The sequence below is a fragment of the Eptatretus burgeri genome, chromosome 13 (assembly GCF_056783735.1).
Source record: "Eptatretus burgeri isolate ZD-2024b chromosome 13, Ebu_testis_v1, whole genome shotgun sequence".
NCBI lineage: Eukaryota > Metazoa > Chordata > Myxini > Myxiniformes > Myxinidae > Eptatretus > Eptatretus burgeri.
This window is the reverse complement of record NC_140973.1, coordinates 29970207-29995512: the sequence shown is the minus strand read 5'-3', so window position 1 is coordinate 29995512 and position 25306 is coordinate 29970207. Positions and strand designations below refer to the sequence as shown.

Genomic DNA, 25306 nt, shown 5'->3' with positions numbered 1-25306 from the left:
TTAAGAAAAAAAAATGTTTTGCCAACAACATTTATTGATTACATGATAGAAACATCGATTACTGTCATCTGAATGGTGGGCATTGATAAAGGTAAGTACAAGTAAATTGCATGTTGCGTCACCACTGTTCAAACTTCAGGGCTTGAACTTCCGTTTCTTCGAACTCCTGGAATGTTCAGCGGCAGGGAGGTCTCTCTTCAGATTCCAACAGTAGTCAGCCATCATGACTGCGTCCCAGCGACCCTGATACCTGGTCTCCATCTCCTTCATGTCCTGATGGAATCTCTCCCCTGCTCGTCACTCATTGAACCCAGGTTCTCAGGAAACCGGTTCATATGTGAAAATAGGTAGTGCATCTTGATGCTCATGTTGCAGCCCAGGTTTCTGAAAGCAGTCAGCATGTTGTTGACAAGTTCTGCGTAGTTTCTGGCCTTATTGTTGCCAAGAAAGTTCTTCACTACCAAAACAAATGTCTTCCACGCTTCCAGTTCCACTTCGTTCATTGAGTTTTTGAACTCTGGATCTCTGATGAGCTGACGGATCTGAGAACCATCAAAGATGCCAACTTTCAACTTCTCCATGGTCAATCCTGGAAAAGCCTGGCACAAGTAAGTGAAGCAGTCACCATCTTTGTCCAGAGCCTTGGTGAACTGCTTGATTAAGCCGAGCTTGATGTGCAGCGGTGGGAAGAGTATTCTGTCTCTGTCCACCAGAGGGTCGTTGATGACGTTCCTTTCTTTGCATGGCACCAATTCCTCCCGCACAGGCCAGTCCTTCTTCGTGTAATGCTGAGCACGGTCCCTACTATCCCACATGCACAGAGAACATGGGTACTTGGTGAAGCCAGACTGTTGTCCCAACAAAAAGTTCACCATCTTCAGGTCAACACAAATAAACCACTTATGCCAGATCATAACCAATTTTCTCCAGCACGTACTTCACCACTTCATACTTCTCCTTCAGTGTAGTCGAGTGAGCGATGGGTACAGAGGCAAACTGGTTGCCGTTGTGTAGCAGAACACATTTCAGTGATCGCTTGCTGCTGTCAATGAACAGTCTCCAATCTTTGGGTTCGTACTGTGGCACTCCAAGCTTGAGCAGAAGCGCATGTCATAAATTGGCGCATGTAGGTATTGTACATTCTTCAGAGTTCGTTATTTCAAGAAATACAACTTTTTTGTATCACATTATGACAAAATCTGCCCCATTAACTTTAGTTTTGATCCACGAACTTTATGCTTTGCCTCACCAATTTTTGGAAGATTTTGAGGTTTTATGACTTCAAACTGATCCCTTTTCGACATAATCACCTAGAACTATCGTACCTGAATACTTCTTGTCATTAAAATAATTATTTCCAATTAAAACAATTATTTGACATGACATTTTACCCCACCAACTTCTTCTAAAATGCTCCACACATGCGTACATGTGAACAAAAATGTAAAAAACGACATGTGGCCATATCTCAAAAACTTGACCTGATTGAACAAAACTAATGTGAGTTTTGGATTCAGCGCATCAGATTCGTCCTAAATCAGCTTAAAAAATGCAGACAACAAATTTGTTGTTGACCAGTGTAATTGGTGAGTTGTCAAATGTTACTGCTTCATCTATTGCCGATATTGCTAGACTAGCTCCATTTAGCCTAGCTACAGACGGTAGCAATGACAGTGGTGAGGCCCAGCTATATCCTGTCCTGATTTCGTACTATGACAACAGTGCTGGGATTGTGAAGCAAGGTTTGCTAAGTTTGCCTGCGTGCAAACAAGATTCCACTGGAGAAAACATTTTCAAACTGCTTGATCATGAGTTCAGTGACAGGAAAATTCCGTGGGGAAATTGTGTTTCCTTTTGTGCTGATAATGCCTCTGTCATGGTGGGCAAGCACAAAGGAGTCTTCTTATATCCACAAACAAAATCCAGAGTGCTACATCATGGGATGCCCTTGCCATATGATGCACAATACGGCCAAGAAGGCGGCTCAGGCCTTACCCATTGAATTAGATGACTTTCTCATCGATATTTACTACTACTTGGACAAAAGTAGTAAACGCGTCAAAGGAGTGAAAGCACTGCAAGAACTCTGTGATGCCCCGACACACAAGATTCTGAAGCATGTTGCAACAAGGTGGCTGTCCCTTGGTCAGTGCCTAGACAGGCTGATTGAACAGTGGGAGCCACTTCGCCTCTTCTTCAAGAAGAAGTACGAAGAAAAAATGCAACCAACTGTAGCCAAGACTCTAACAACGAGCAAGAAGGACGGCACTGTATCTACTGCCAGTACTGGCACTGCAGGATCAAGCACTAGTGGAGCAGCATTCACCACTACCACTGCAGTATCTGCTGCGAAGAAGACAGCAGGGACAGCACCAAAACCAATGCTGAGAGCAGGTAGCATCACCGGCCCTTCATCACGTTCATCTACAAAGCAGATCCCTTCAGAGTCGAGAAAGACTGTGATAGTCCCATCTACAGGCAAAGAAGGACCCAAGTTAAGTTCTGCTTTTGCCAAATCACTTGATAGAAGCTCAGCAAAACCTTCGAATCAGAGGTCTTCTTCCTTAGCTGCACCTACCTCAAGCTCTCTCCTCAAACGTAAAATTGGATCTGGTACTACGAGTCTGACCTCTTCTGCTGGCAGTAAACGCAAGTGTGATCGCCCTGCGGCTAAGTGTACTACGAGTTCTACGCATCTTCCTCAAACACTGTGCAGGAATCTAGAGAAAAACGTGTCAACAGGATGTTCTTGACTCCACAAACAAAACTCTATTGTTTCTTCCTTCGATATGCTAACAAGCATTTTGAGAAGGGGAATCTCCTGCTCCAAAGAGACGAACCCTGTATTCACCTCCTGCACGGAGAATTGAATGGTCTTCTGAAAGATATCTTCGTACGGTTTTGAAACCATCGGTGTCATCGGTTGCTCTGGTAAATGTACCCTTCTCTGACAGAAATCATCAGAAGAATGATGAGGACCTCATGATTGGGAACGATGCCAAACTGTATATAAGGGAACAAAGGAGTCTCAAGAAATCCACCTTCACTCTGGGTGAGTCAGACATCCAAGGTTTCTTCAGTGCAGTTCACTCATATTATGTGAAAGCCTGCAATTACATCTTCAAAACCTGGCCGCTAGATGATGAATTAGCCAAGCATGCTCAGGTGCTGGATGTTAAGCTACACCAAGAAGTGGGGTTTGACTGTGTGGAGGTTTTCATCAAGAAATTCCCCTGTCTGTTCAGTGGCGGTGATAGTGACATAGACAGTCTTGAGAGTGAATTCGCTCACTACCAGGCAGACGCCTCCATAGCTACAATTGCTACTGAGACAGTGAGAGTGGATGAGCAGTGGCATCGGATTTCACAGCTCACAGATCCCTGCACTGGTGCCAAGAAGTATCCTAATTTGAGCAAAGTGATGAAGGGAATCTTGGTCATTCCTCATTCGAACGCATCATGTGAGCGGGCACTCAGTCTTGTACGGAAGAATCATACTGAATTTCGTCCCAATTTGAGTGTCAAAACCCTGGAAGCTCTCTTAATTGAAAAACTAGCTCATAACACCCCTTGCTACCAGAGAGAATACAGCAAAGACATAATCAGAAGGGCTAAAAGAGCCACACAGCTGTCACTCAGCAAAGCTGCCATGGAAAAAGCAAGCAGCAGTAGTACCAGCCAGTAAGGGAAGAAAAATATTGCTTCTTTTGTGCTTTTTGTTAATCTTTGATTGTCCCCTAACTTACTAATATTAACATACATGTAACATTAAAAAGTGCACAATTTTCCCCTTTTTTTGTTCAAAAAGTGGGAATTCTTAACATGTTAAATGCTCCAAAATAGGGCTCAGAGGGCACTAGAGAGCATCTAGAACCCCAGAGCTTCCAGGGCCCGAAGGCGGGCCCTGGACCCCGCCGCAAGGGTCGAGCGCTCCGCGCTCGAGATGTGCGCCTCGCGCACATTATTTGGTGTCGGTTGAAAATCCTCCCTAATTCTGATTTCCAAAAGTTGGCATCTCTGAAATCTGTGTATTAAATGTTTACTGTAGATCTGTACAGAAAGATGATGGAGCCAATACTTTTAATACCCACAAAGTGCGTTGTTTTGTTTTGTTGTATTTTGCCAAACATTTCGTATATATTTGCTTAGAACTGTGGATTATATTCTTAATAGGCCTAGTGCATGTATACGTGATGTGTCCGGTATATGACCCACACCATATTTGTTTGGAGGTAGAAAACAGACATGTCTGGGACATGACTCATGTGATTTTTGGGGGGGGGGGTGGAGGGGGCTGGGGATGCCAAAAACTGGCGTATCGGGTAATAAATGCTGGCAGCCATTTTGAAAAAAAATAATAAAAAGGGCCGCCTCCTTCGTTTTTCAAAAAAAAAAATCCAGATGAATGATCAACTGGTATATTTAGCTCACCTGAACTTCAGTCAGGTGAGCTTATGTGATCGAGCAGTGTCTGTAGGTGAGTCAGTCGGTCTGTAAACACTTCAGTCATTATTGCTGAAACCAAACACACAATTTTGATGAAACTTGGCCATAAGCTTCATATCTGATGCCTCACGAAGGTTTATTGATCGCATCAAAATCCGTGCGCATTATGGGTGTCTACGGGGGGGTTTGTGGACCGCTCCCCATCCCCACAATACGTCTTTGCTCTCTTATCCAAAACGTCACGCACAATTTCGATGAAACTTGACCACTGCAACCTTCATCACCCGTAATGCATCATAATGCCATTTGTTCACGGCATAAAAAAAAAACAGAGTCGAAGGGGGTCTGTGGGTAATTTGAGTGACTGTTGCTCCTGATCCAAGTGAACTTCAAGATAAGTGGTCCCCTTTTTTTTTTTTTTGGCCTTACCTGACTGACCTATAATTTTAATCACCTGCAGGATGGCAGGATTTTTTTTAATTATGGTTATTAATATTATTTTTGGTCCGTTACCTCCCTTTGCCACCCATCATAACCCACAACTTCCAAGTGAAAAACAAATTCTACAAATTTCAGAAAATTAATTAAAAATACAAAACTAGAATATCTTGGTTGGATAATTGTACATCCCCTCTGAGTTAATACTTGGTGGAAGCACCTTTGACAGCAATTACAGCAGTGAGTCTGTTAGGATAGGTCTCTACAAACTTTGCACACCTTGATTGGGCAATATTTGCCCATTCCTCTGCACAAAACTGTTCAAGCTCAGTCAAGTTGCGTGTGGCGTTGATGGACAGCAATCTTCAAGTCATGCCACAGATTTTCGATTGGATTTAGGTTGGGACTCTGACTGTGCCACTCAAGGACATTTATATTTTTGTTCCTTCACCACTCCAGTGTGGCTTTGTCTGTGTGCTTCGGGCCATTGTCATGCTGAAAGGTGAACTTCCATCCCAATTTCAGCTTTCTTGCAGAGGGTAGCATGTTTTCCTCTAGGATGTTTCTGTATTTTCGGCCTTCCATTTTCCCTTCTATCCTGACAAGTGCCCCAGTCCCTGCTGATGAGAAACATCCCTGTAACATGATGCTGCTACCACCATGTTTCACAGTAGGGATGGTGTTCTTTTGGTGATGTGATGTGATGTGCTGTGTTGGGTTTGTGCCAAATGTAACGTTTTGCATTTCGGCCAAAAAGTTCCATTTTGGTTTCATCACACCACAAAACATTTTGCCACATGGCTTCAGAATCTCCGGAGTGGCTTTTTGCATACCACAAATGGGACTTAAGGTGGGATTTTTTAGTAATGGTTTTCTTCTTGCCACCATACCGTACAGGCCAGACTTGTGGAGTGCTTGGGATGTTGTTGTCACATGCACTCAGTGACCAGCTTTTACCTTAAAGGCTTGGAGCTCTTTCAAAGTTGTCATTGGCCTCTCGGTGGCTTCTCTGATCAGTCTCCTTGTTGCTTGGTCATCCAGTTTGGAGGGACCACCTGATCTAGGTAGGGTCTTGGTGGTACCATACGCCTTCCATGATTGGCTTGACTGAGCTCCAAGGGATATTCAAGGTTTTTGAAACATTTTTATACCCATCCCCTGATCTGTGCCTTTCCACGACTTTATCCCGGGGGTCTTTTGAAAGCTCCTTGGTGCTCATGGTTGAGTCTGCTGTGAAATGCACTAGCCAGCAGAGGAAACCTTCAGGAACAGTTGATTTTATTCTGAAGTAATCGGAATCGCTATAATTTAACAGAAGTGGAGGCCAATTAACTTGGTGTGTGATTTTGAAGGTGATTTAAAACACCTGAGCTAATTTACAATTGCTTTTACAATGGGGTGGACACTTATCCAACCAAGATCTTTAAGTTTGTATTATTAATTAATTTTCTGCAATTTGTAGAATTTGTAGAATTTGTTTTTCATTTGGAAGTTGTGGGTTATGATGTGTAAATAAAGGTGAAAAAAGTCTGATTGAATGCAACTTAATTCCAGGCTACAAGGCAACAGAAGGTGAGAATTTTGAAAGGGGGTGTAGATTTTATATCTGGATATATATATATATATATATATATATATATATATATATATATATATATATATATATATATATATATATATATATATATATATATATATATTGTTACTGGCCGGGGGTCAGCCACCAACCGACCGCTCTAAATGGAGCCGCAAGTCGAGTCGGCCCGACCGATCGCCCGGAATATAGATCGCCGCCCGGATAACTCCGAGCGACGGGTCTTTGTACAAGAACCAAAATACGCCAATCGGCAGATCACGTGGGGTAGGGTCGATTGCCAATCTTCAATGTACCTCAATACCCACGTGATCCAACTACCGGGGTATTCCACCCTCGACGGAACAAACCGCCGAGGCGAGCTTGTCCGTGCGTGATTCCGAGCGGCGTAATCGCGAGAACCGTCGGTCCAAATGTCCCCCTATTACGGCAAACCAACGGCTTTCTAACTCCCAACACACGAAATGTTCAGTCAATGAGGGAATCGACGCAACGAGCAGGTTTACATTCACACAAGGACATTTATTATAATGAAACACGTATGCAATTAAATAAGACAAAACACCTATGCAATTATGCAAGCAACAAAAGCACGACAAAAGAACTACAACCGTCTTCTTATTATGTACAGTCATTCACACTTAACAGCAGTTCCTACTTATGAGACGGGCCCACGGACACACACACACACACACACACACACACACACACACACACACACACACACACACACACACACACACACACACGGTGGCTGAAGCCTTTAATCACGAGCTCCAGCTCGGAGGACAGGTGAGCTGAAACTCAGAGCTTGACTCGAACCTTTCCACCTCGTGTGGTCTTCAACTTGTCCGGACCCGGGCTCCAGCGAGAGCGAGCTGGATCCAATCGCCGCGATCCTTCTCGAGCTCTCGCGAATCCTTCCGCGCTTCTCAACACGTGTCGGTGAGACAAGGCGCCGATCCTTCCTGTCGATCGTCGCTTCCCCGAGGATCCAACTCCAAGAAGAGGCCGATACGTCGCACCAAGCCGGGAAACAAAATGGAGAGCGAAAAGCTCCACGAACCAAGAAGAAGAGGAAGAAGCCTCCACTCGCAGCTCGAGCCGAGCAACCGGCTCGAGTTCCTTCCAAAACAAATCAGCAGCCGAAGCACACTGAGCCAGCCGAAGCAAAAAGCTTCCGAAGGCCTCAAGCCAAGCAGGACCCGATGGCTGCTGACCGACTGCTCTCTCCGAAGCAAAAAGCTGACTCCTCCCATGGGACTCAGCACACTGACTCTGCACACGGGACTCAGAACGGGACTCTTCACGAACTCTGCCACGGGACTCCCACGAACTCAGCCCCACCACGGGACTCCCACGAACTCTTTCGGGACTCTTTTTGAACAAAGAAAAGATGTCCTCTTTATCCTTTGCACCCCCCCCTCCCGCACCCGGCGTGACTCATGCCCTCGTGATCAACCCCCCTCAACCATGGGTGGGAGGGAGTTGTTGACGTCACCGCAGGGTTCTTCTTCCTCTTTGCAGAAGAGCGGGAGGGACGTCTCCATTGTTTGCTCCCTAACTATTAAATCGATCCGCAGCGCATCTAATCGATTTCAAAACATTTTAACAATGGAAGGTGAGCTATCTAGGGAGCATGCACTTATCGACATAGCTGACGAAGGGAACCTGTATGTTGGGTGCAATTGAATTCCAAATTCGTAACAATATATATATATGTGTGTGTGTGTGTGTGTGTATATATAATATTGTTGCGAATTCGCGCCCGCCGGCGTGCGGACGGCCGCGTCACTCGAATCGCGGCACGTCGCCCACCGGACGGACAATTCTGTCGTGACCCTCTCGGAACAACGCCAGGAGCTATCCACGTGTGGGGGTTTAACCTCACCACGACCGTGCCAATTGCCCACCCACGCAAGATAGGGTTGCTCGCCAAATTCGATCTACCTAAGTACCTGCGCGGATGGTCGACCGGGAGATCGTACCACGCCACAGGCAGACTCCGGACACGAACCGCTTCAGCGGTCCGTTCCGTGCTACAGTGATAACCGAGCGGTGTTATCGTCGGCCTTGACGGTTCCGATTAATTACTGGGATGTTGCACCCACTACGAACCCCTTTCCGTGATGCAAGATGGAGGGTCAATAGAGAAAAGACAAAGTGAAACGGGCACAGTTCAACAAGCAAGCATTTTATTCACACGCCCACACAGACAAGCATGTAAGGCATGTATTTACAGCAATACACAATCAAAATGCACATAAAGCAATTAAAACAAAAGAAACGATGCAGAGCTACAATTGAATACGCGTACACACGGCAACACTTAAACAGTTCTACTTTACGAGACACGGCGCCACAAGATCCATACAAAAACCCCAAAGAAAAGAAAGAAAGAAGTCGCGACTTCCCTTTAGCTGGTGAGTCCCTCTCCCGCGACCGTCAGCGTGGTCGCGCCCGGCTCCGACCTCTCTAGCGGCCGGCGAACCCTCTCCGGCACTCCCCGTCCGGACGCACAGGTCCACCTCGCAACGGGCGTCGCCGCGTCTCCCGTCCGTGCCTTTGTGACGGGGCCGCTCGCCAAGGCGCGGGCACAGGACCTCTTCCTGAAGACCAACTCTCCTCAAAAACCAACCGAACCACCTGCCAAGACGAAGAGGAAGAAAAAGCGCTCGCTGCGCCCGCCCGTGTCCGTCTTTTATCGCCCGGGCTCCGCCCTTCGCCCCGCCCCGTTCTCGGCTCTACCTTCCTTCGAGAGGGTTCCCAAAAAGGGCGTTCCCTCATGCTTTCCCTCCACCCTGCTCCGTCCAGGGGCCGAGGGAGTCAGTTTTTGACTCGGAACCAGAGAATTATTCCCCCAAAAAGAGGCCCCACCTTTACATGACCTCTGACCTTTGACCTGCATCGTTCTTCCTCCACTCCAAAGCGCGGGGAAGTCAGACGGGAAAAACAGGCGGGAAAAGCCCACCGAGCATCCTTGTTGGTTTTTGTTTGTTCCTCCGTGGAGATCGTAACCGCACAGAGCCTGTTGAATGGCGAGTGGCGAAGATGTGGTAGCGTAGATGGTGGAGGTGGCGTGGTTGCAGTGTGGTTGGCGCTGTGATGGGGATGGCGTGGTTGTTGAAATGTTGTGTGTTTGAAATAAAAGATAGAAAAAGAAAAACGCCTAACTCAAAGGATTGCAGCCCGAATGGATCACATAAATTCCCTCCATACAACGGGTTTGGGCTAACTACACATGTACTTAGAGATATCTCACCTACGGGCCTTTTTTATGGTGTAATGCGAATTTCCACAGCCGTAACTATATATATATATATATATATATATATATATATATATATATATATATATATATATATATATATATATATATATATATATATATATTTCTTCTTCTTCTTCTTCTTCTTCTTTCGGCTGCTCCCGTTAGGGGTCGCCACAGCGGATCATCCGTATGATCCGCATAGTTATTTGGCACATGTTTTACGCCGGATGCCCTTCCTGACGCAACCCTGGTCGCCTCTTACGACAAAGGGATATGGTACACCTATTTTAACCAGGGTATACACCGGCCCAATATACTGGTACTCATTTCACTGACCTCGGAAGGATGACAGGCTGAGTCAACCCCCTGGTGTATTAATTCAGTGGCCCAACGGGGCTTGAATTCAGGACCTTTTGGATCCTAAGCCGCTGCCCTAACCACTGCGCCAACTCCAGGCTCACACATATATATATATATATATATATATATATATATATATATATATATATATATATATATATATACATATATATATACATACATACATACATACATACATACATACATACATACATACATACAATATTAAAGGCTCCTGTCACGGACTACATCGTTCTCATCAAGGCCAGGCCTTAAAGGTCCCCTGACATGCAAAACTTTCTGGTTATTTATATATTAACTTGACCTTCCAAGTGAAGAAATCACCCATGTTTTTTGTTTTAATCAAAAATGGGATAATTAGAGCAATATTTCGATCATTTATTGTGCTTTTCACAACTTGCTATGCCCCGCCCCTAAAAAAAGTTGACCAGCGAATCGCAGCGTTGACGTCACATACAGAAACCCGCACAGAGTGGATTGACTCTATCTCCAGAGTCTAGACTAGTCCGATAAATCCATCGTCTGTCCGACTCGGCCGATAAATCCGTTGTCCGTCCGACTCTGCCGATAAATCTGATGTGCTGTAGCTTTTATTTGTTATTCTCTTTTTTTCATTGTTTTCTACTGGTGCTACATGACGACAGTAGGAATAAAATAAATAAAAATGCAACAGAACGTCAGATTTATCAGACTACTCGAGACAATTGTGTCACAAGGTGTGTTCTGCACACAAGTTTTCATCGTATCCGGACAGCGAGATTGCTTCGTTTTATGCACGGAGGGATATGGCTGATGACATGGGCTGGCCTTGTTTGTGATTAATTCGCCGTGGAGAAACATGTCCGCTGCGCTGTTCACGTCACGTCACTAAAATATTTCTGATGTCGAATTTACATTATTGAATTACGAATAGGATTTAGTCTAACCAGTTGTTATTACCAAGTCTTCCTTCGATGTCCTCCCGATCTTCATGAACGCCGGGAATTTCATCGCCATTTTCCTCTGCTTGTCCTGCTTCGGGCTCAAACTGATAAGGCCGTATTTCATTTCCAGCTGTCCGCGACTATGTTATCTGACAATTCTCCATGTGATTCAGACCAAAATCCTTCATTTCTCTCACACTCACTGTCGTTACCAGACAAATGAAAGTCCATGTCATCCATTATTCAAAAACAAATGTTCGATTTTTTTTTAAAGCAGAAATGAACGAAGCGATTGAGTCGACCAATCAAATGTGGAAACACACAGCAAGCCAATAGAATCACGAAGACCACCAACCCGAGTAATTAACCTGCAGCCTTTGACATGCTGTACTTGACGTCATGTGGGTTACGCCCCTTTCAGGAGAATTTTTATGGGCGTTCCCGAAGACGTTTGTTTTTTTAATTTTACAGAATGAGTATTGTGAAAAAGCGGTCAGATCTGAAATCATGATGAAAAACTCCTCTTGGACATATATAAATGAAATTTCAGTACTTTTGCATGTTGAGGGACCTTTAAATAAAAGAACTGAATAGATAGCAAAGTGAAGAAAGAGAAAATAGTGTAAGAACTTTTGAGTAAATAAAAGAAAATCTTCCTTTTTGAAAAGGGGAAGGTCATAAATGTTTGCAAAGACATGAGAAGGTATGGAGTTGCACAGTTTGGCAGTGAAGGGGAAGAAACAAACATCATAATGGCCACACAATAATCATGCGATTCGCGGTTTATCGAGCATTTTGTCATCTCGCCAATGGCGGTGGGCCACACGCAGCAAATCCTCAGGAGCAGAAACCAAAGTAATATCTATAAAATATACAGTCTTTACTAGCTCTCACAAGAGTGGCAGAGAGTCCTTCACACCAACTTTCACAAGTTTCTCGATTGATCAAATGGCCGAGTTACATTTTTAAAACGTGAGATCATTGAAGATGCCTCTGGGCCCCCATTCTTGTGCAAGATATAAATGGAGGGAAGCTTGTCTCACTGTGTTGTCTCACTCTTGTCTCACTCTCACGTCATCAAACCTTTCTCTGTATCCCGCAGGTTTTTGGAAATGACGACGTAGCTGATTGTCGTCTTCATGTGCTCTTCTCGTTTCTTTCCACTTCTCTTATTGCCGCACTTGAAAAGGCAAATCCAGTGAAAGAAAGCTTCATTGCCAAGCTCACACCCTTCATCCACAAGGTGAGGGGCATCAGCACATAATGCTTAATTGTCCAAAATGACGTAATCACAGCAGTAATGATTATTTGATATGTAGCTTATAGGAGGAGATTGGGACCATACTCTTTGGAGAATGTTGGTGCTGCTTAAGCAGTCTCCTCGGCTATTAGGCACGATCCTGGACGGGTCGCCACTCGGACACAGGATACCAACAAGCTGGCACTCATTTTGCCGACCTCGGAAGGATGACAGGCCGAGTTAACCCCAAGTGGTATTAATTCAACAGCTGAGTGGGATTTGAACTCAGGACCCTGGAATCCAAAGCCCACCACCCGAATCATTAAGCCAACACCAAGCACATGTCAAATGTCACCTATTGTGATTATTTAGCATTCACCATTAATTTGGTATTTAAATGTGATTATTTAATGGATATTACATGGTGGAAATGTCTTGGTTGGCTATGTAATTGGCCGAGAGTGATTATCACGGGATAGAACTGTGAGCTGGAGTATGAGAGGTCCAGGCCAATTTACTTTTCAGAGGAATGTTGTGCCTTAACCCGATGGTTAAAAAAAATAACAAAAACAAACGAACAAAAAACCTTGCAGTGATTCAATCACAAGAATTAGCCGACAGCATGCGTTACCTGTGCTGTTTTGCAGAATTCACCTGGAATTGTTTCAGTGTACATATTTGCATCAATTTTTACAGAACAAAAAAATAGTATTTGGTTGAAATTGTATCGCATCCCCATTCACCAGCTGTTGTGATGCTCATTCATTAGTACCCTACCTGTTTCACCGGAGGGGCCTCAAGGTTTGCTCTCCGTCTGTCCATCTGTACGACCTGTTTTTTTTTTTCCAACTTTTTCCCCATACCCCTTAACATATTCAACTGAAACTTGGTACATTGTTTTATTATGATGAGCTACAGAACAAGTTCAAGTTTCAGAGCATTTTGGCAATTTTTCATAGAGTTATGCCTTTTTTGGACTGAGAAAATATCACATCGTTAGGGGACATGTGTTGCAAAGCAATTCTCCCTCTCGTTTAATTAGACAAATGCCTGAATCCCCTTTTCTATGGATGTTGTGTCAAGATGTGGAATGTGGTGGATATGACATCTCACAATGACATCTCACCAGTTAATGACGGGAGAGCGTGAATGGAAGTCTCTCCCTCCAAGAAAAAAGAGGCCCACCTGCTCTGATGCTATTTGAAGGAGAAACACTTGGAACTCCTTGTGCCTTATCTCCACTTCCTTTTTTCATTGTTGTTGTTTTGTTCCCAGCACTACGACCCCTCAATTTTTGTATTTGCTGTTCTTCCTCAGGGTTTCCACTCTTGCTTGCCAGACTTTCGTTGCACAGCATACATGATTGCCGCACAGCTTGCTGTGCGCTCCTCGTTGGACTTTCGATTCCTGAACATGTTGATTCTCCTGCTCTCCCGTTCGCTTCAGCTTCCATCCACATCTGTTCTCTCTTCAGTTCATGATCTGCAGAGGGAGGGACTCACCTGTTTGCTAGTTCTGCTTCATAACCAACCAATGACGACTCTACCAAAGAAGTGAGCATTTTGCTTGATCATTTTGCCTGGAGGTAGCTTTTAACCTTAGCGTGTGTGTGTGTGTGTGTGTGTGTGTGTGTGTGTGTGTGTGTGTGTGTGTGTGTGTGTTTTTTTTACATTGAGTTTTGTATTGGGTTAATCATGTAAGCATTGCAAGCCCCTTGGAATGCCCAAATCTTATTATCCTGGATATTTATTTTTGAGCAACTTTGACGGGATTAATTTTTGATCTATAGAATTGCAGAAATGGATCTCCTTTCCTTCACGTTGTATAACATGTCCAATCCAGCTCGATCTGGAAGAGTGTTTTTTCTGCATTAATAACTGCATGAAGATCTTTTTCCCCCCTTCATGTTATTCTTACCTGTACCACTGAAGGCGAATGGAGATTTTGTTTTCACCCCCGTCTGTTTCTCTGTCTGCCAGCCTGTTCACAAACAGACAATCTCAAAATTTGTGGATGGATTAGGATGAAATTTGGTTGGTGGACAGGTTGGGTGTGTGACACGGGTGAATTGATAAGATTTTGGTGAAGATCTGAATCTGCATCTGAGACGTTTTTAAGTCGGTCTTCACCATTTAGAGATGGGGGTCAAAAACGACATCTAGCATGATAACTCAAAAGTTGTGGTCAGATTCAGACAAAATTTGGTGGATGAGTTGGGTAGGTGACAAGAACGAGTCGATTAGATTTTGGAGGTGTGGATCCAGATGTGGCCTATCAGTGGATTACAAAACAGGAACCGTTCATCCTGGCAGAGGTGTGCGCTCCACTGAGTGCTGTTCTAGTTTGCATTTGTTATGGTATTCATTGAGGAGTTTGTAAATGATGACAATGTAATGCAACAAAAACAAGTACTTTATAACTGCTTACTTTGGACTCATAATTGTATGTTGGCACTTGGCCTGGAATCAAATCTGTTGTATTACTCTATACATGTGTAAAAAAAAAAAAAAAATCGGCATCATACAAATCTGGATTAACCATGTCGTTTCTGTTAGTGTTCGCATTTTTTCTGTTTGCTCTAAAAATTGGAAAATGATGACATTTTCAAAGATTAATTGGAACAAGTGTAGAAAGGTGAATATGGCTCGATTGGTGCAACAAGCTGGACATGATTAAACACCTGTGGTGATTGGTGTTTGTGCTGGCATAACAGCCTAGAGGTATGCGCACTCGACTCGAAGCCGTCTCACCTGGGTTTGATTCCTGACACAGCTATAAACTGTCATCCCGGTGCTTCACAGGCAGGGTGATTCATCAATATGTGCCGTTCCTCAGATGGACGTTAAACTGGTCATCCCATCAACCAGCATTAGTTGGTTGAAGTTAAAGATCCCATGGTGTCCTGAGATGAAGAGGAGGCGATCTCTTGCCGGCACCCTGAACAAATTGCAAATTCCCGCTCTAACCAACAGGGGAATTACCACACTCTTGCATCAACTGATGCTAATCTGCAGCCATGTGTTGCATACGAACGACAACTATAACAAGGGGTTCACACACTTTTTTTTTTTTTGGTTCTCCAATGAGGATCAATAGAAATGGTTTAGTACTCACAAAAAATTAAATAATAAGTCAGCCTTGGGTGTGCTCGTCTGCTTTCCTAAGCCCCACTCCGATTTGTAAAACGCCTCCCCGATTTGTCTGCATCTTCCTCCTCTATAAGTGCGTTCTCAGAACATCCGCCCGCTCCAGACGAGATACTCTCAAGCCGCTCTTTTTTTATCGTTCTGGACGCTCCTGAACCTCTTCTTTTTCCTCACTGGTCGTGTATGTTTATAACTTACAAGATAAAAAAATAGATCAAAGGAAAATGCAAGATAAATTATAATGTTATCATTTATAAACTTAATTTTGTATACTTAAATTTTGAAATCACAGTACAGTACTGTGTATCAGAATTGGCACGTTTGAATCTTACCTACACTCGCTGAGAAAACCTTCCCTAAAAATCCTCTGTTGTGCGAGTACACTTTTGAGCTTTTGGAGCATCTTTGAAGTACACATTTAGATTTTTAAAAATTTTAACCATACATGAGTACTTGAGTACCAGTTGCGTGAACCCCCTTCACTATAACCATACTTTACACTTTGTCTTCAGAGCATTCAGCCGTCTCTGCAGAGTTCCTCACTTTGTACAACTCCTGCAACAATTGGGTGAAGTTTATGACACCAAGCCACTCCTCAAACTTCTTGTTCCTCAACTCATCTCAGCATTATTCTCCAACAATGGTGAGGGATTGATAAAGGAAGTTGTACCATAATTATGGTTTCCACTTAAGTTTGCATGCGTAATTGCAAATCTAAGGTGTGTTGTCAAGGCTGAAGAACTTAGATGGTCCTGAACTTGTCTTTTACATATTTATTTTATTCGAAAGCGCGGGAATATTGTGATTGTCTCCGCCGTCCGTCCGTCCGTATGTCCGTCTGTCTTACCCTGTAACTCCTCCTACACCGTTTGAAATAGGAACTTGAAACTTTGGGACATAGTAGATATATGTATGGGGAAGTGCACAACACTCAGATTTTTGATATGACCCCTCGGGGCCGGGCCAGAGGGGTTGGGGTCATGGGGGTCGATTAAAAAAAAAAAAATTGTCATAGCTTTTTTTTTAAAGTATTGTTACCATTGTACATTGTAAATTCTTTTATAAAGAACTTACTTATGTGGCCCCCATGAGTGACAAACAGTCATAGGTTTTACTATATTTAATTGATTATGAATAATTATAATTAATATTATACACAGTTCATTCCTATGATTAAATTGATGCACAGTTCTGTATTGCTGGACAGTGTTAAATTAATGTTTCATGAAATGTTGACATGCTTGCAATGACTTCTGATTTAGTAAACTTAGTAAGTCTTTGGTCATAAAGCACATCAAATAGAAAAGAATAGTCAATCCATTTTGCAAGATAAATTTTCACCTCGCGTTAATGGGACAAAGCAGTGCGTGCAGGAATATGCGATGATGTGCCATCGACAACGTAGTTATAGTATTTTTTTTGTTATGCCTCTACTGACCAAGTCACCAGAGGCATTATGTTTTGGGGTTGTCTGTCCGTCCATGATGGGTTTTTGTTACTGTGATAACTTGAGAACGGCTGAAGGGATACAAGTCAAACTTGGTACTAATATGTATAATGATGTAAAAATAAACTGATTAGATTATGGTGTCAAGAGGTCAAATGTCAGAGGTCCTGTTAGCTTAAAAATTCTGTTACCATGCTAACTTGTGAACCAGTGATGGGATTTTGACCAAACATAGTATAAGTATATGTTATGATGAGAAGATGAACTGATTGTCGTTTGACCTCTTAATGCCAAAAATCTTGAGGCTGTGTCAGGTAAAAATGTGATGCTTGAGAACAGCTGAAGGAATTTATAACAAACTTGGTACAAGTATGTATAATGATGTAATAATGTGGGCGGAGGCATATCGGTTTTTCCCTGCTCACACTTCTGGATTCTCCGGTGGTGTATAGGTAAACTGTGCCGCTCAGCTGGTTGTGTGCTTTGTAAGTGAGCCGATGTGGGTTGTGCGCGGGTACGCGTCGTGTTGTGGGGTGCATTGCATGGTGAAACTGTGAGCTGACGTGTTCTGACTGTGTATGTGTTCCATGTCGCTATTGTCTGTTTACCTTTTTGTCCTTTCTGTTTTACACCATCGAATTTTTGACACGTTTATTTGCGAATCGTATTGTATTGTGATATCAGTTGTTTCATTGGTTAGACCACTCTTTTGCGTTAAAGCCTTCGGCACCAATTGCAGATGTTCATTGGGTATGTAGAAATTGAGAGGATGATCAGTGCAATTCCTCCTCACAATTCATTGGGTGGATTGAATAACAGTTAGAATAAACGTTCATCGGTGAAAATTTGGCTTCAAGTTCATGAAAACCCTCTCCACTCGGGAATCCTGATTATGAAACAAAAGGCCAAGTAGTATTGAGACAACTAAATGACTTTCAAAAAGTCCATGATAATACATCCGAGGCCTCAGGGACAAACTCTTCAGGCAAGACATGGAAAGTCGGTGACTAAAAGAAAAACACCTTTGGTAAGCACATGCACTGGTGAAAAATTCAAGTGATAAATTGAATCCACAGCCAGGTCGCGTAAAAGTCGTCCCGTGGAAAATGATACTTCACTGGATAAAACTCCAAAATCGGTGAGAATTAGAATTGAGCTCTCCGCAAGGCGTGAGTCTCTCCATCTTCACACATCGTCCTTTCCGTTGTACCAAGTGACGTCATTCTCTCTCGATGGACTTTACAAACCAACCGTGACATCAGTGAATGTTCTGTCTACTGCTTTACGGCAACATTGCTGAATTCTAACACGCCGGACTGTGCCGTGACTCCCCTTTGATTCTCCATATTCAGTCGATCGGTCTGCGGATCTGTTACTGAAAACCAAAGGTGGGGGGCGTGTGTTTTCTGCTAAACCTGAGGTGGTGCAGCGATGCCATATTGTTAAACAAATCCTGCTCTACTGAGCTGGAATCCATCATTATTAACTGCAGGCCCTTCTATCTTCCACGTGATTTTGCATCTGTAATAATGGTGGGTGTTTACATCCTGCCACAAGCAAATGCTTCCGCTGCAATCAATGAATTGGCTTATCAAATCATGTCTGTTGAAAGAACGCACCCCGACTTTACCATTACCATTCTCAGAGACTACAACCATACCAAGCTGACCTGCGATCTCCCCAACTACAAGCAGCAAATCAAGTTCTCCACCAGAGAGAATAAAATCCTGAATCATTGCTACAGTACGAGCCCCTCTGCTTACCACGCCACTGCACGAGCCCCTCTGGGCAGCTCCGATCACGCTGTGATCCATCTGATATCATCGTACAGGCAAAAACTCAAAACAGTGCAGTCCTCGACAATAGATGCCAAGGAAACTCTGTTGGGGTGTTTCAAGTGCACAGACTGGAATACATTCAGTGCTGCGTGCGACATTCTGGCCGAATATACAGACCATGTAATGTCATACTTTAGCTTATGTGAAACCATGTGTATTGCATCGTAAACGGTGACCTCATATGCCAACAATAAACCCTGGTTTACGAAGGACTTACAACAACTGCTCATTAAAAAAACTCTGCTTGTATTAATGGTGACAGGACGCAATACAAAATTGCCAAGTGCAAACTGCGGAAAGCAATCGCGAAGGTGAACGTTAACTGCAGAAAGAAACTTGAGGAGCAATTCAACACGAACGACCTCTGCAGTATCTGACAAGAACTTCAAAGAATCGTAAATTACAAGACAACAACCCCCACCCAACGATTAGTGATGATCCCACGCTCCCTTATCAGCTCAACAGGTTATACGGGAGATTCGACAAATCCTATATCACGCCATGCCAGCAACCACCACCACCGACATAATCATCACCATCTTGACCCCTCTCTCTGCCATTCACCATCCCACCATATGAGGTGAGAACCATCTTCAAAAAGCAAAACGCAAGAAAGTAACAGGACCTGATCTCTCTCCCTCGGTGTTAATGACTTGCGCCGACCAACTAACTCCCGTATTCACAGACATCTTCAACACGTCCTTTCTACAAGCAAAGTTACAAGATACTTCAAAGACTATAATAATACTCATTCCTAAATCATCCAAAATCTCATGCCTCAAAGACGACAGACCGATCGTCCTCATCGGTGGCCATGGAAGCATTTGAACGCCTGGTTCTCGGTTACTTAAAATCCAGTCAGCCCCATCAGGTCGACCCCCTGCAATTGGCTAACCGAGCGAGCAGGTCTGTTGATGACGCAGTTAACCTGGCACTTCACCACACACTTCAACATCTGGACTCACCAAATTCATATGCATGCATTCTCTTTTAGCTCTGCCTTTAACACCATAATAAACCCCTTCAAATTGTTCCATAAACTCATTGAACTGAACTTCTACACTTTAATGGGCCACTGGATTCTGGGTTTCCTGCTTGACAGACATCAGGTTAAGGTAAACAATCTGACATCACACCCCCTGTCTCTAAACACGGGTGCTCTGCAAGGCCATGTTCTCTCCTTTGCTTTTTCCACTCTTCACCAATAACTCTGTATCTCTCGATAACTCCGTCAAAATACTGAAATATGCCGATGACACCACAATCGTTGGACTCGTTACAAACAAAAACGGGGAAAATTACCGACAAGGTAGTTGGTGGGGCAGTCAAGTGATGCTCTGACAACAATCTTCTGAACGCCTCAAAAACCAAAGAAATGATAATTAACTTCAGACATAATAAAAACCTCAAAACTCCGATTGACATTGATGGCCAAACAATAGACATAACGGACCCTTTCAAATTCCTTGGCACGACCATTACCAATACTCTGAAATGGGACATTGATACAGATGACATGATTAAGAAAGCGCAGCAACGAATGTATTTTTTCGTCAACTCAAAAAGTTTAAATTGAATCGCCGGCTGCTGGTCCAGTTCCACACCTAATGAAGAGCATCCTGACGTCATCAATTACATTATGGCATGGAAACGCTGATGAACATACAAAGAAAAGACTGGAAAGGATCATCATCAAGTCTGCAAAAATAATCAACTCCCCTCCATCGCTACTTTGCACTGGAAACGGTTCATCTAATGAGCAAGTAAGATCGTTGAAGACCATTCTCACCACGCACGTCATGTCTTTCAACTTCTCCCTTCCGGAAAACACTACAGATCACTTAAGACCAGAACAACATGCTTCAAAAACAGCTTCTTCCCAACATCAGTCAGAACTCTGAACACTCGGTAACTGAACTTAGCACTTAATCGAAGAAAACCTCGCACTTGATATTCAGGGAATATATTGACGCACTTGATATGCCAATATGCATTTATTGTATGTGTCACCTGTCTCTGCTTTGTTTTACATACCGTAAAATGATGTGTGATTGTTGATTGCTGCAATGCACCAAAGCAAATTCCTTTCAACCTCGGTAGACTGGCAATAAAAAAATCTTAATCTTGAATGACGATCGGCAGAGTTCAAAATTTTAAAAAATCTCCACTTCCCCTTCTGAAACTATGCCAAAGAGTGGAAAAATCACCCAAAGAGCAAAGCAATGATTGGTGGGTTAAAAAGAGTAAAACGGTCACACTGCTGTCGGAATGGTGTAGCCAATGGCAGGAGACACTGCACGTGTGACGTCAAGTGTGCAGATTCAGATAATGTCCAGATTGCATATGATGCACGAAGTGACTGTCCTGTCCTTCCCAACCCACTTAAAGCAAGCTAAAAATCATTCTCTCTGTGTCTCAACAAAGAGTGTGTAAAAAAAACAAAAAACAAACAAACAAAAAAAACAACAAACAAACTAAAAAACCTTGGAGTCGATTAGTACAGTTTAAAGATATTTTGCTAAAAACCTGTTCATCTTACAGCGCTTTTGATCATTTCTGAACATCAGAGGAGAATTAGTTGTTCTTTATCTCCCCTTACAATTTTTCACATCTGGACACAGCCAACTCAGATATAAATATATCCATATACTGTATGAAACTTGGTTTGTAAAGGACAAGATGAGAGCAAATTGATGGGAAGAGAGAATGTTCAAGTAACAGAGGAGTATTTTTAAATTGGCCACGTTCTCAAATGGAAGTTTGGATAAAGGTTGTTTGACACTTCAATCAATTTGATATACGGGATGTTCCAGCCTGGTGTTGGCTTATCGGCTAGAGTGGCTGGCTTAGGATCCTAGGGTCCTGGGTTTGAGCCCCATTGGCTGCTGAATTGACACCAGGTGGGGTTGACTCAGCACGTGATCCTTCCGAGGTTGGCAAAACGAGTACCAGTGAACTGGTAGAGGGACACAGCATCAGCGGCACAGCCGCGCTTCCAAGAAATTGTAGCTACCTGACAGCCAAGCTGCCATACACAAGAACAGAACAGAATGGGATGTTCCGTATTTGTTTCAATTTTATTTGATACCAGAGTAATATCTTTGGATCACCTTTACATATTTATAACTTCCCTAGCGATGATTACTTACCTGACCAGCCATGTGTTGGATACCATTTTGTGTGTTATTTGTGATGCTTTTTTTTGTTGTTGGCATTGTAACCATTCTTCTTGCCTGTGGTGAAAGCAGAGGTGAGTGCCACATCGTACCAGGAATTGCTGCAACAAGTAATTGCTGACATCCCTCTGGATGAAGAGATGCAGACGTCCCTGATGAGGTAGTGTTCCACTGTGATGTGGAATGAAATGACAGTTTGTACATTCAGCTAATGTGAAATGTTTTGCTCTCCGTAAACTGTTCAACTCTTCGTTTACTGTTAAACAGGACATTTATGTGAGTGGACGTGCCGGAAGTCTGCTCGTTAATTGATTTCCACTTTTTTTCTCTCCAAATTGGCAGATATTCAGTTGATAAGTTTAAATTTCTTTCTCTTGCTCCTACCATATATTTGGACTGTATGTACGGTCCGACTCCTTTAAAATTAAGTCTTTTCTTCACATAAATTATTTTCTTCTTTGCCTCCGTGGCTGAAGGCCGAAGGCATTATGTTTTCAGGTTGTCCGTCAATGTGTCTGTTTGTTACCATGATAACTCGTGAACCACTGAAGGGACTTGAACCAAATGTGGCAGAAGTATATTCTAATACAAAGAGGAACTGATTGTATTTTGGCTTCCAAAGCTTTCAGGTCTGAGGTCATGTGCCCTTTAATTCAAAATATTTACCATGATAGCTTGTGAACCACTGAAGTAAAAAAAAAAAAAAAAAATGCTACATTTGAGGCTTGTGGAAGAGCTGGAGCAGAATGGAAGGGAACAAAGTGGAAAGGGAGAAACATTAATAGCAGAGTAGAAATGAGTGAGATCGTACCAGGATGGAGGAGGGGGAGAAGGGCATGTTGGGGTGAACAAGCTGCACACAGGATGAATGAAACATAAGAAGAGGAGGGGAGGGGGGGGGGGTGTGGGAATGAAACAAAAGGAACAAACGAAAAGATGCGAGGTGGGGGGGGGGAATCAAAATAACCTAGAAAAGGGTAGTGCTTGGGAAGGGGATAATCTGAGGGTAGAAGAGATCATGAGTATGGATGGGGGACTCATTTTACTTGACCTTTAATTGAGACCTGAGATGGTAGTGAACAGCTGTCTTGAAGCCCTAGATTGAAGACTGGGACTGAACAGACTGTGGAAGTTGGTTCCACAGGTGAGAGAAAAGAGGAACAAATGGGTGGAGGTGAGCACTGAGCTTGGATTTTGAGACTTTAACAAGAAAGATGGTTACTGGCAGACTGTGTGCACCCTGCAGAAACCTGCTAGAGCAGAGGGTGCAAGACCAAAAAGGAGGCGGTAGAATACAGAGACACCACTGGTCTGGTTTCGATGCAAAATTAACCGGTCTAGACACTCTGCATTGTCGCAGGAGATCCCTATTATTTTGACGGCCTTGCTTTCCATGGCAAGGTATGGCACCCAAAGGGGAGAGCAGAACTCTATCATTTTAGATTTCAACCAAACTTGGCACAAGTTTACATTGTAATACAAAGATGAACTGATTAATTTTGGGTTTGGCATATCAAACTTCAACGGTCATGTGCCTTTTGAAGATAATTTGGCAGACTATAACTTGGGTTAAAAGGCTAATGTTTTCTCTCTTCTAATTATCTTTTCTCTTGTGCGACCTTTATTTTCCACTTGACCTTTAATTGAGACCAAATGTAACACTGGATTAAGGTATAACATGAGTGAAGGCATGGCCATCGACATATTGGCATCAAATATTTATTTTATTTTGTTGTTTAAATGTAGATTTTTCCATTGGTGATGCCATGCATATAAAGTAAAACATCCTTCTTTTAAAAATACTGATTCGTTTTATGTGCTCTAATATTATTTTGGTTTCTTACTGGCATGATGAACAACTGAGTTTAATTTTGATGATGTAGAAATTTACTTGAGACGTACATGAAGAAATGCGAAGAGTATGGTGATGACAAAGATGTGGAAGAACCTGAAGAAGGTCAAGAAGGTTCGCAAGCTGTTGAACTGAAACAGAGAGTTGCGCAACTTTGTCGAGCACTGGAACGAAGGTAAACCATGCTCCTCTTCATGCGCTTAAAATTTTTTATTTTTTTATTTTTTTTAAGGTCTGAGACCGAGCGGCTCTCTTTCCAGCAGTGTAAACAAAACTTCCAATCAATGAAAAGTGCTCCAGTAAATGCTACATGTTATCTTTGATTTTGACCACACTAAAGAAAAAAAACCCCAAAACTTAAAGTATCTTTAAAAATTTTAATTACTTTCTGGAGCAACATTTTGTGATTTACAATTAATTTATTTTGCAGATCATTCACATTTATGAAAATTGATTTTTAAATATCAAATCACTAGCAGAGGTACATGGCATAGCCCATTGTTCTCATCCTGTTGGCATTTTGAAGAAATCAATTTTTTTTTCCATTTTTCTTGTGGGGCCTAAAACACTTCCCTACACCCATTAAGGAATGTGGGGGTTAGGAATCATTTAATGTTACCTTTGACATAGCTACAAAGGCTTAAGCACTGGAGAGTAATTAAAAAAAAAACTTTTTTCAAATTTTCAATTTTTTTGTGCCTAAAGCACTCCCCAGTACTCACTTAGGCCTAAGTCACATTTGCTCTATGGTGAGGATACGGCGGCCGAACGCCCTCTGAATTGACAGAAATGTGCGGCGGCCGCAGAGTTTCTGCGGTGGCCTCAGGGTGGCCCTACGCCATTTGGCTATATTTTGCAGGTCGTAAGGTCACCGTGGAATTATAATGCAGAGTTATAACTTTTTTCATTTCTACGTTCGCCGTAGCAATTCGACAAGCCGAAAAAAAAAAAAAAAAAAAAAAAAAAAACTGGTAAAAAAAAAAAAATTAACCCATTCGTTACCGTCCGTCTGGCCGCACGTTCGCCTTAGGGCCCCCTTGCTGTCGCCTTGCGGGCACCTTGCATCTGCCTTGAAAATTCTATGGCCGCCGCAGGAACGCCCTAAGGTCACAGTGCGACATCAAATCAAAGACCGTACGGCAACCCCACGTTTTCGGTCTCCACAATTTATAAATACGCCGTGCAGCTCCCCGAAAAATAAAAACGTATGTGACTGCTACATAGTGTGACCGTGGAAATACTGCGGCCGCCGTATAATTGCTAGTCGCCGTAGATTTTGGAGACCCCACGGCCGCCGTGGCAAATGTGACTTAGGCCTAAATACGCCGTGCGGCTCCCTGAAAAATAAAAACATATGTGACTGCTACATTGTGTGACCGTGGAAATACTGCGGCTGCCGTATAATTGCTAATGGCCGTAGATTTTGGAGACCCCACGGCCGCCGTGGCAAATGTGACCTCGGCCTTATGAACCTCTGAAAGTTTGACGAAGAACCGTTCAGCCATCTCGGTGACAGACAGACAAAGACGTCTCTTATAGTATGCTGTTTATAATT

The 25306-nt window shown here is 43.1% G+C and overlaps 1 protein-coding gene across 3 annotated transcripts in view; it reads left to right on the top strand.

The window, feature by feature from the left end:
- The window catches only part of HEATR1 (HEAT repeat containing 1), a 160368-nt gene that overhangs the window by 24338 nt on the left and 110724 nt on the right, over positions 1–25306 (top strand). For 2 of the 3 annotated variants that reach the window (XM_085851861.1, XM_085851858.1), the window contains exons 6-10: positions 12155–12295; positions 13610–13845; positions 15951–16081; positions 21969–22059; positions 23783–23926. In XM_085851861.1, coding sequence (XP_085707987.1) covers positions 12155–12295; positions 13610–13845; positions 15951–16081; positions 21969–22059; positions 23783–23926 — 743 coding nt within the window. The remainder of the gene's footprint in view (positions 1–12154; positions 12296–13609; positions 13846–15950; positions 16082–21968; positions 22060–23782; positions 23927–25306) is intronic. The other variant, XM_085851860.1, reaches the window with a different exon arrangement.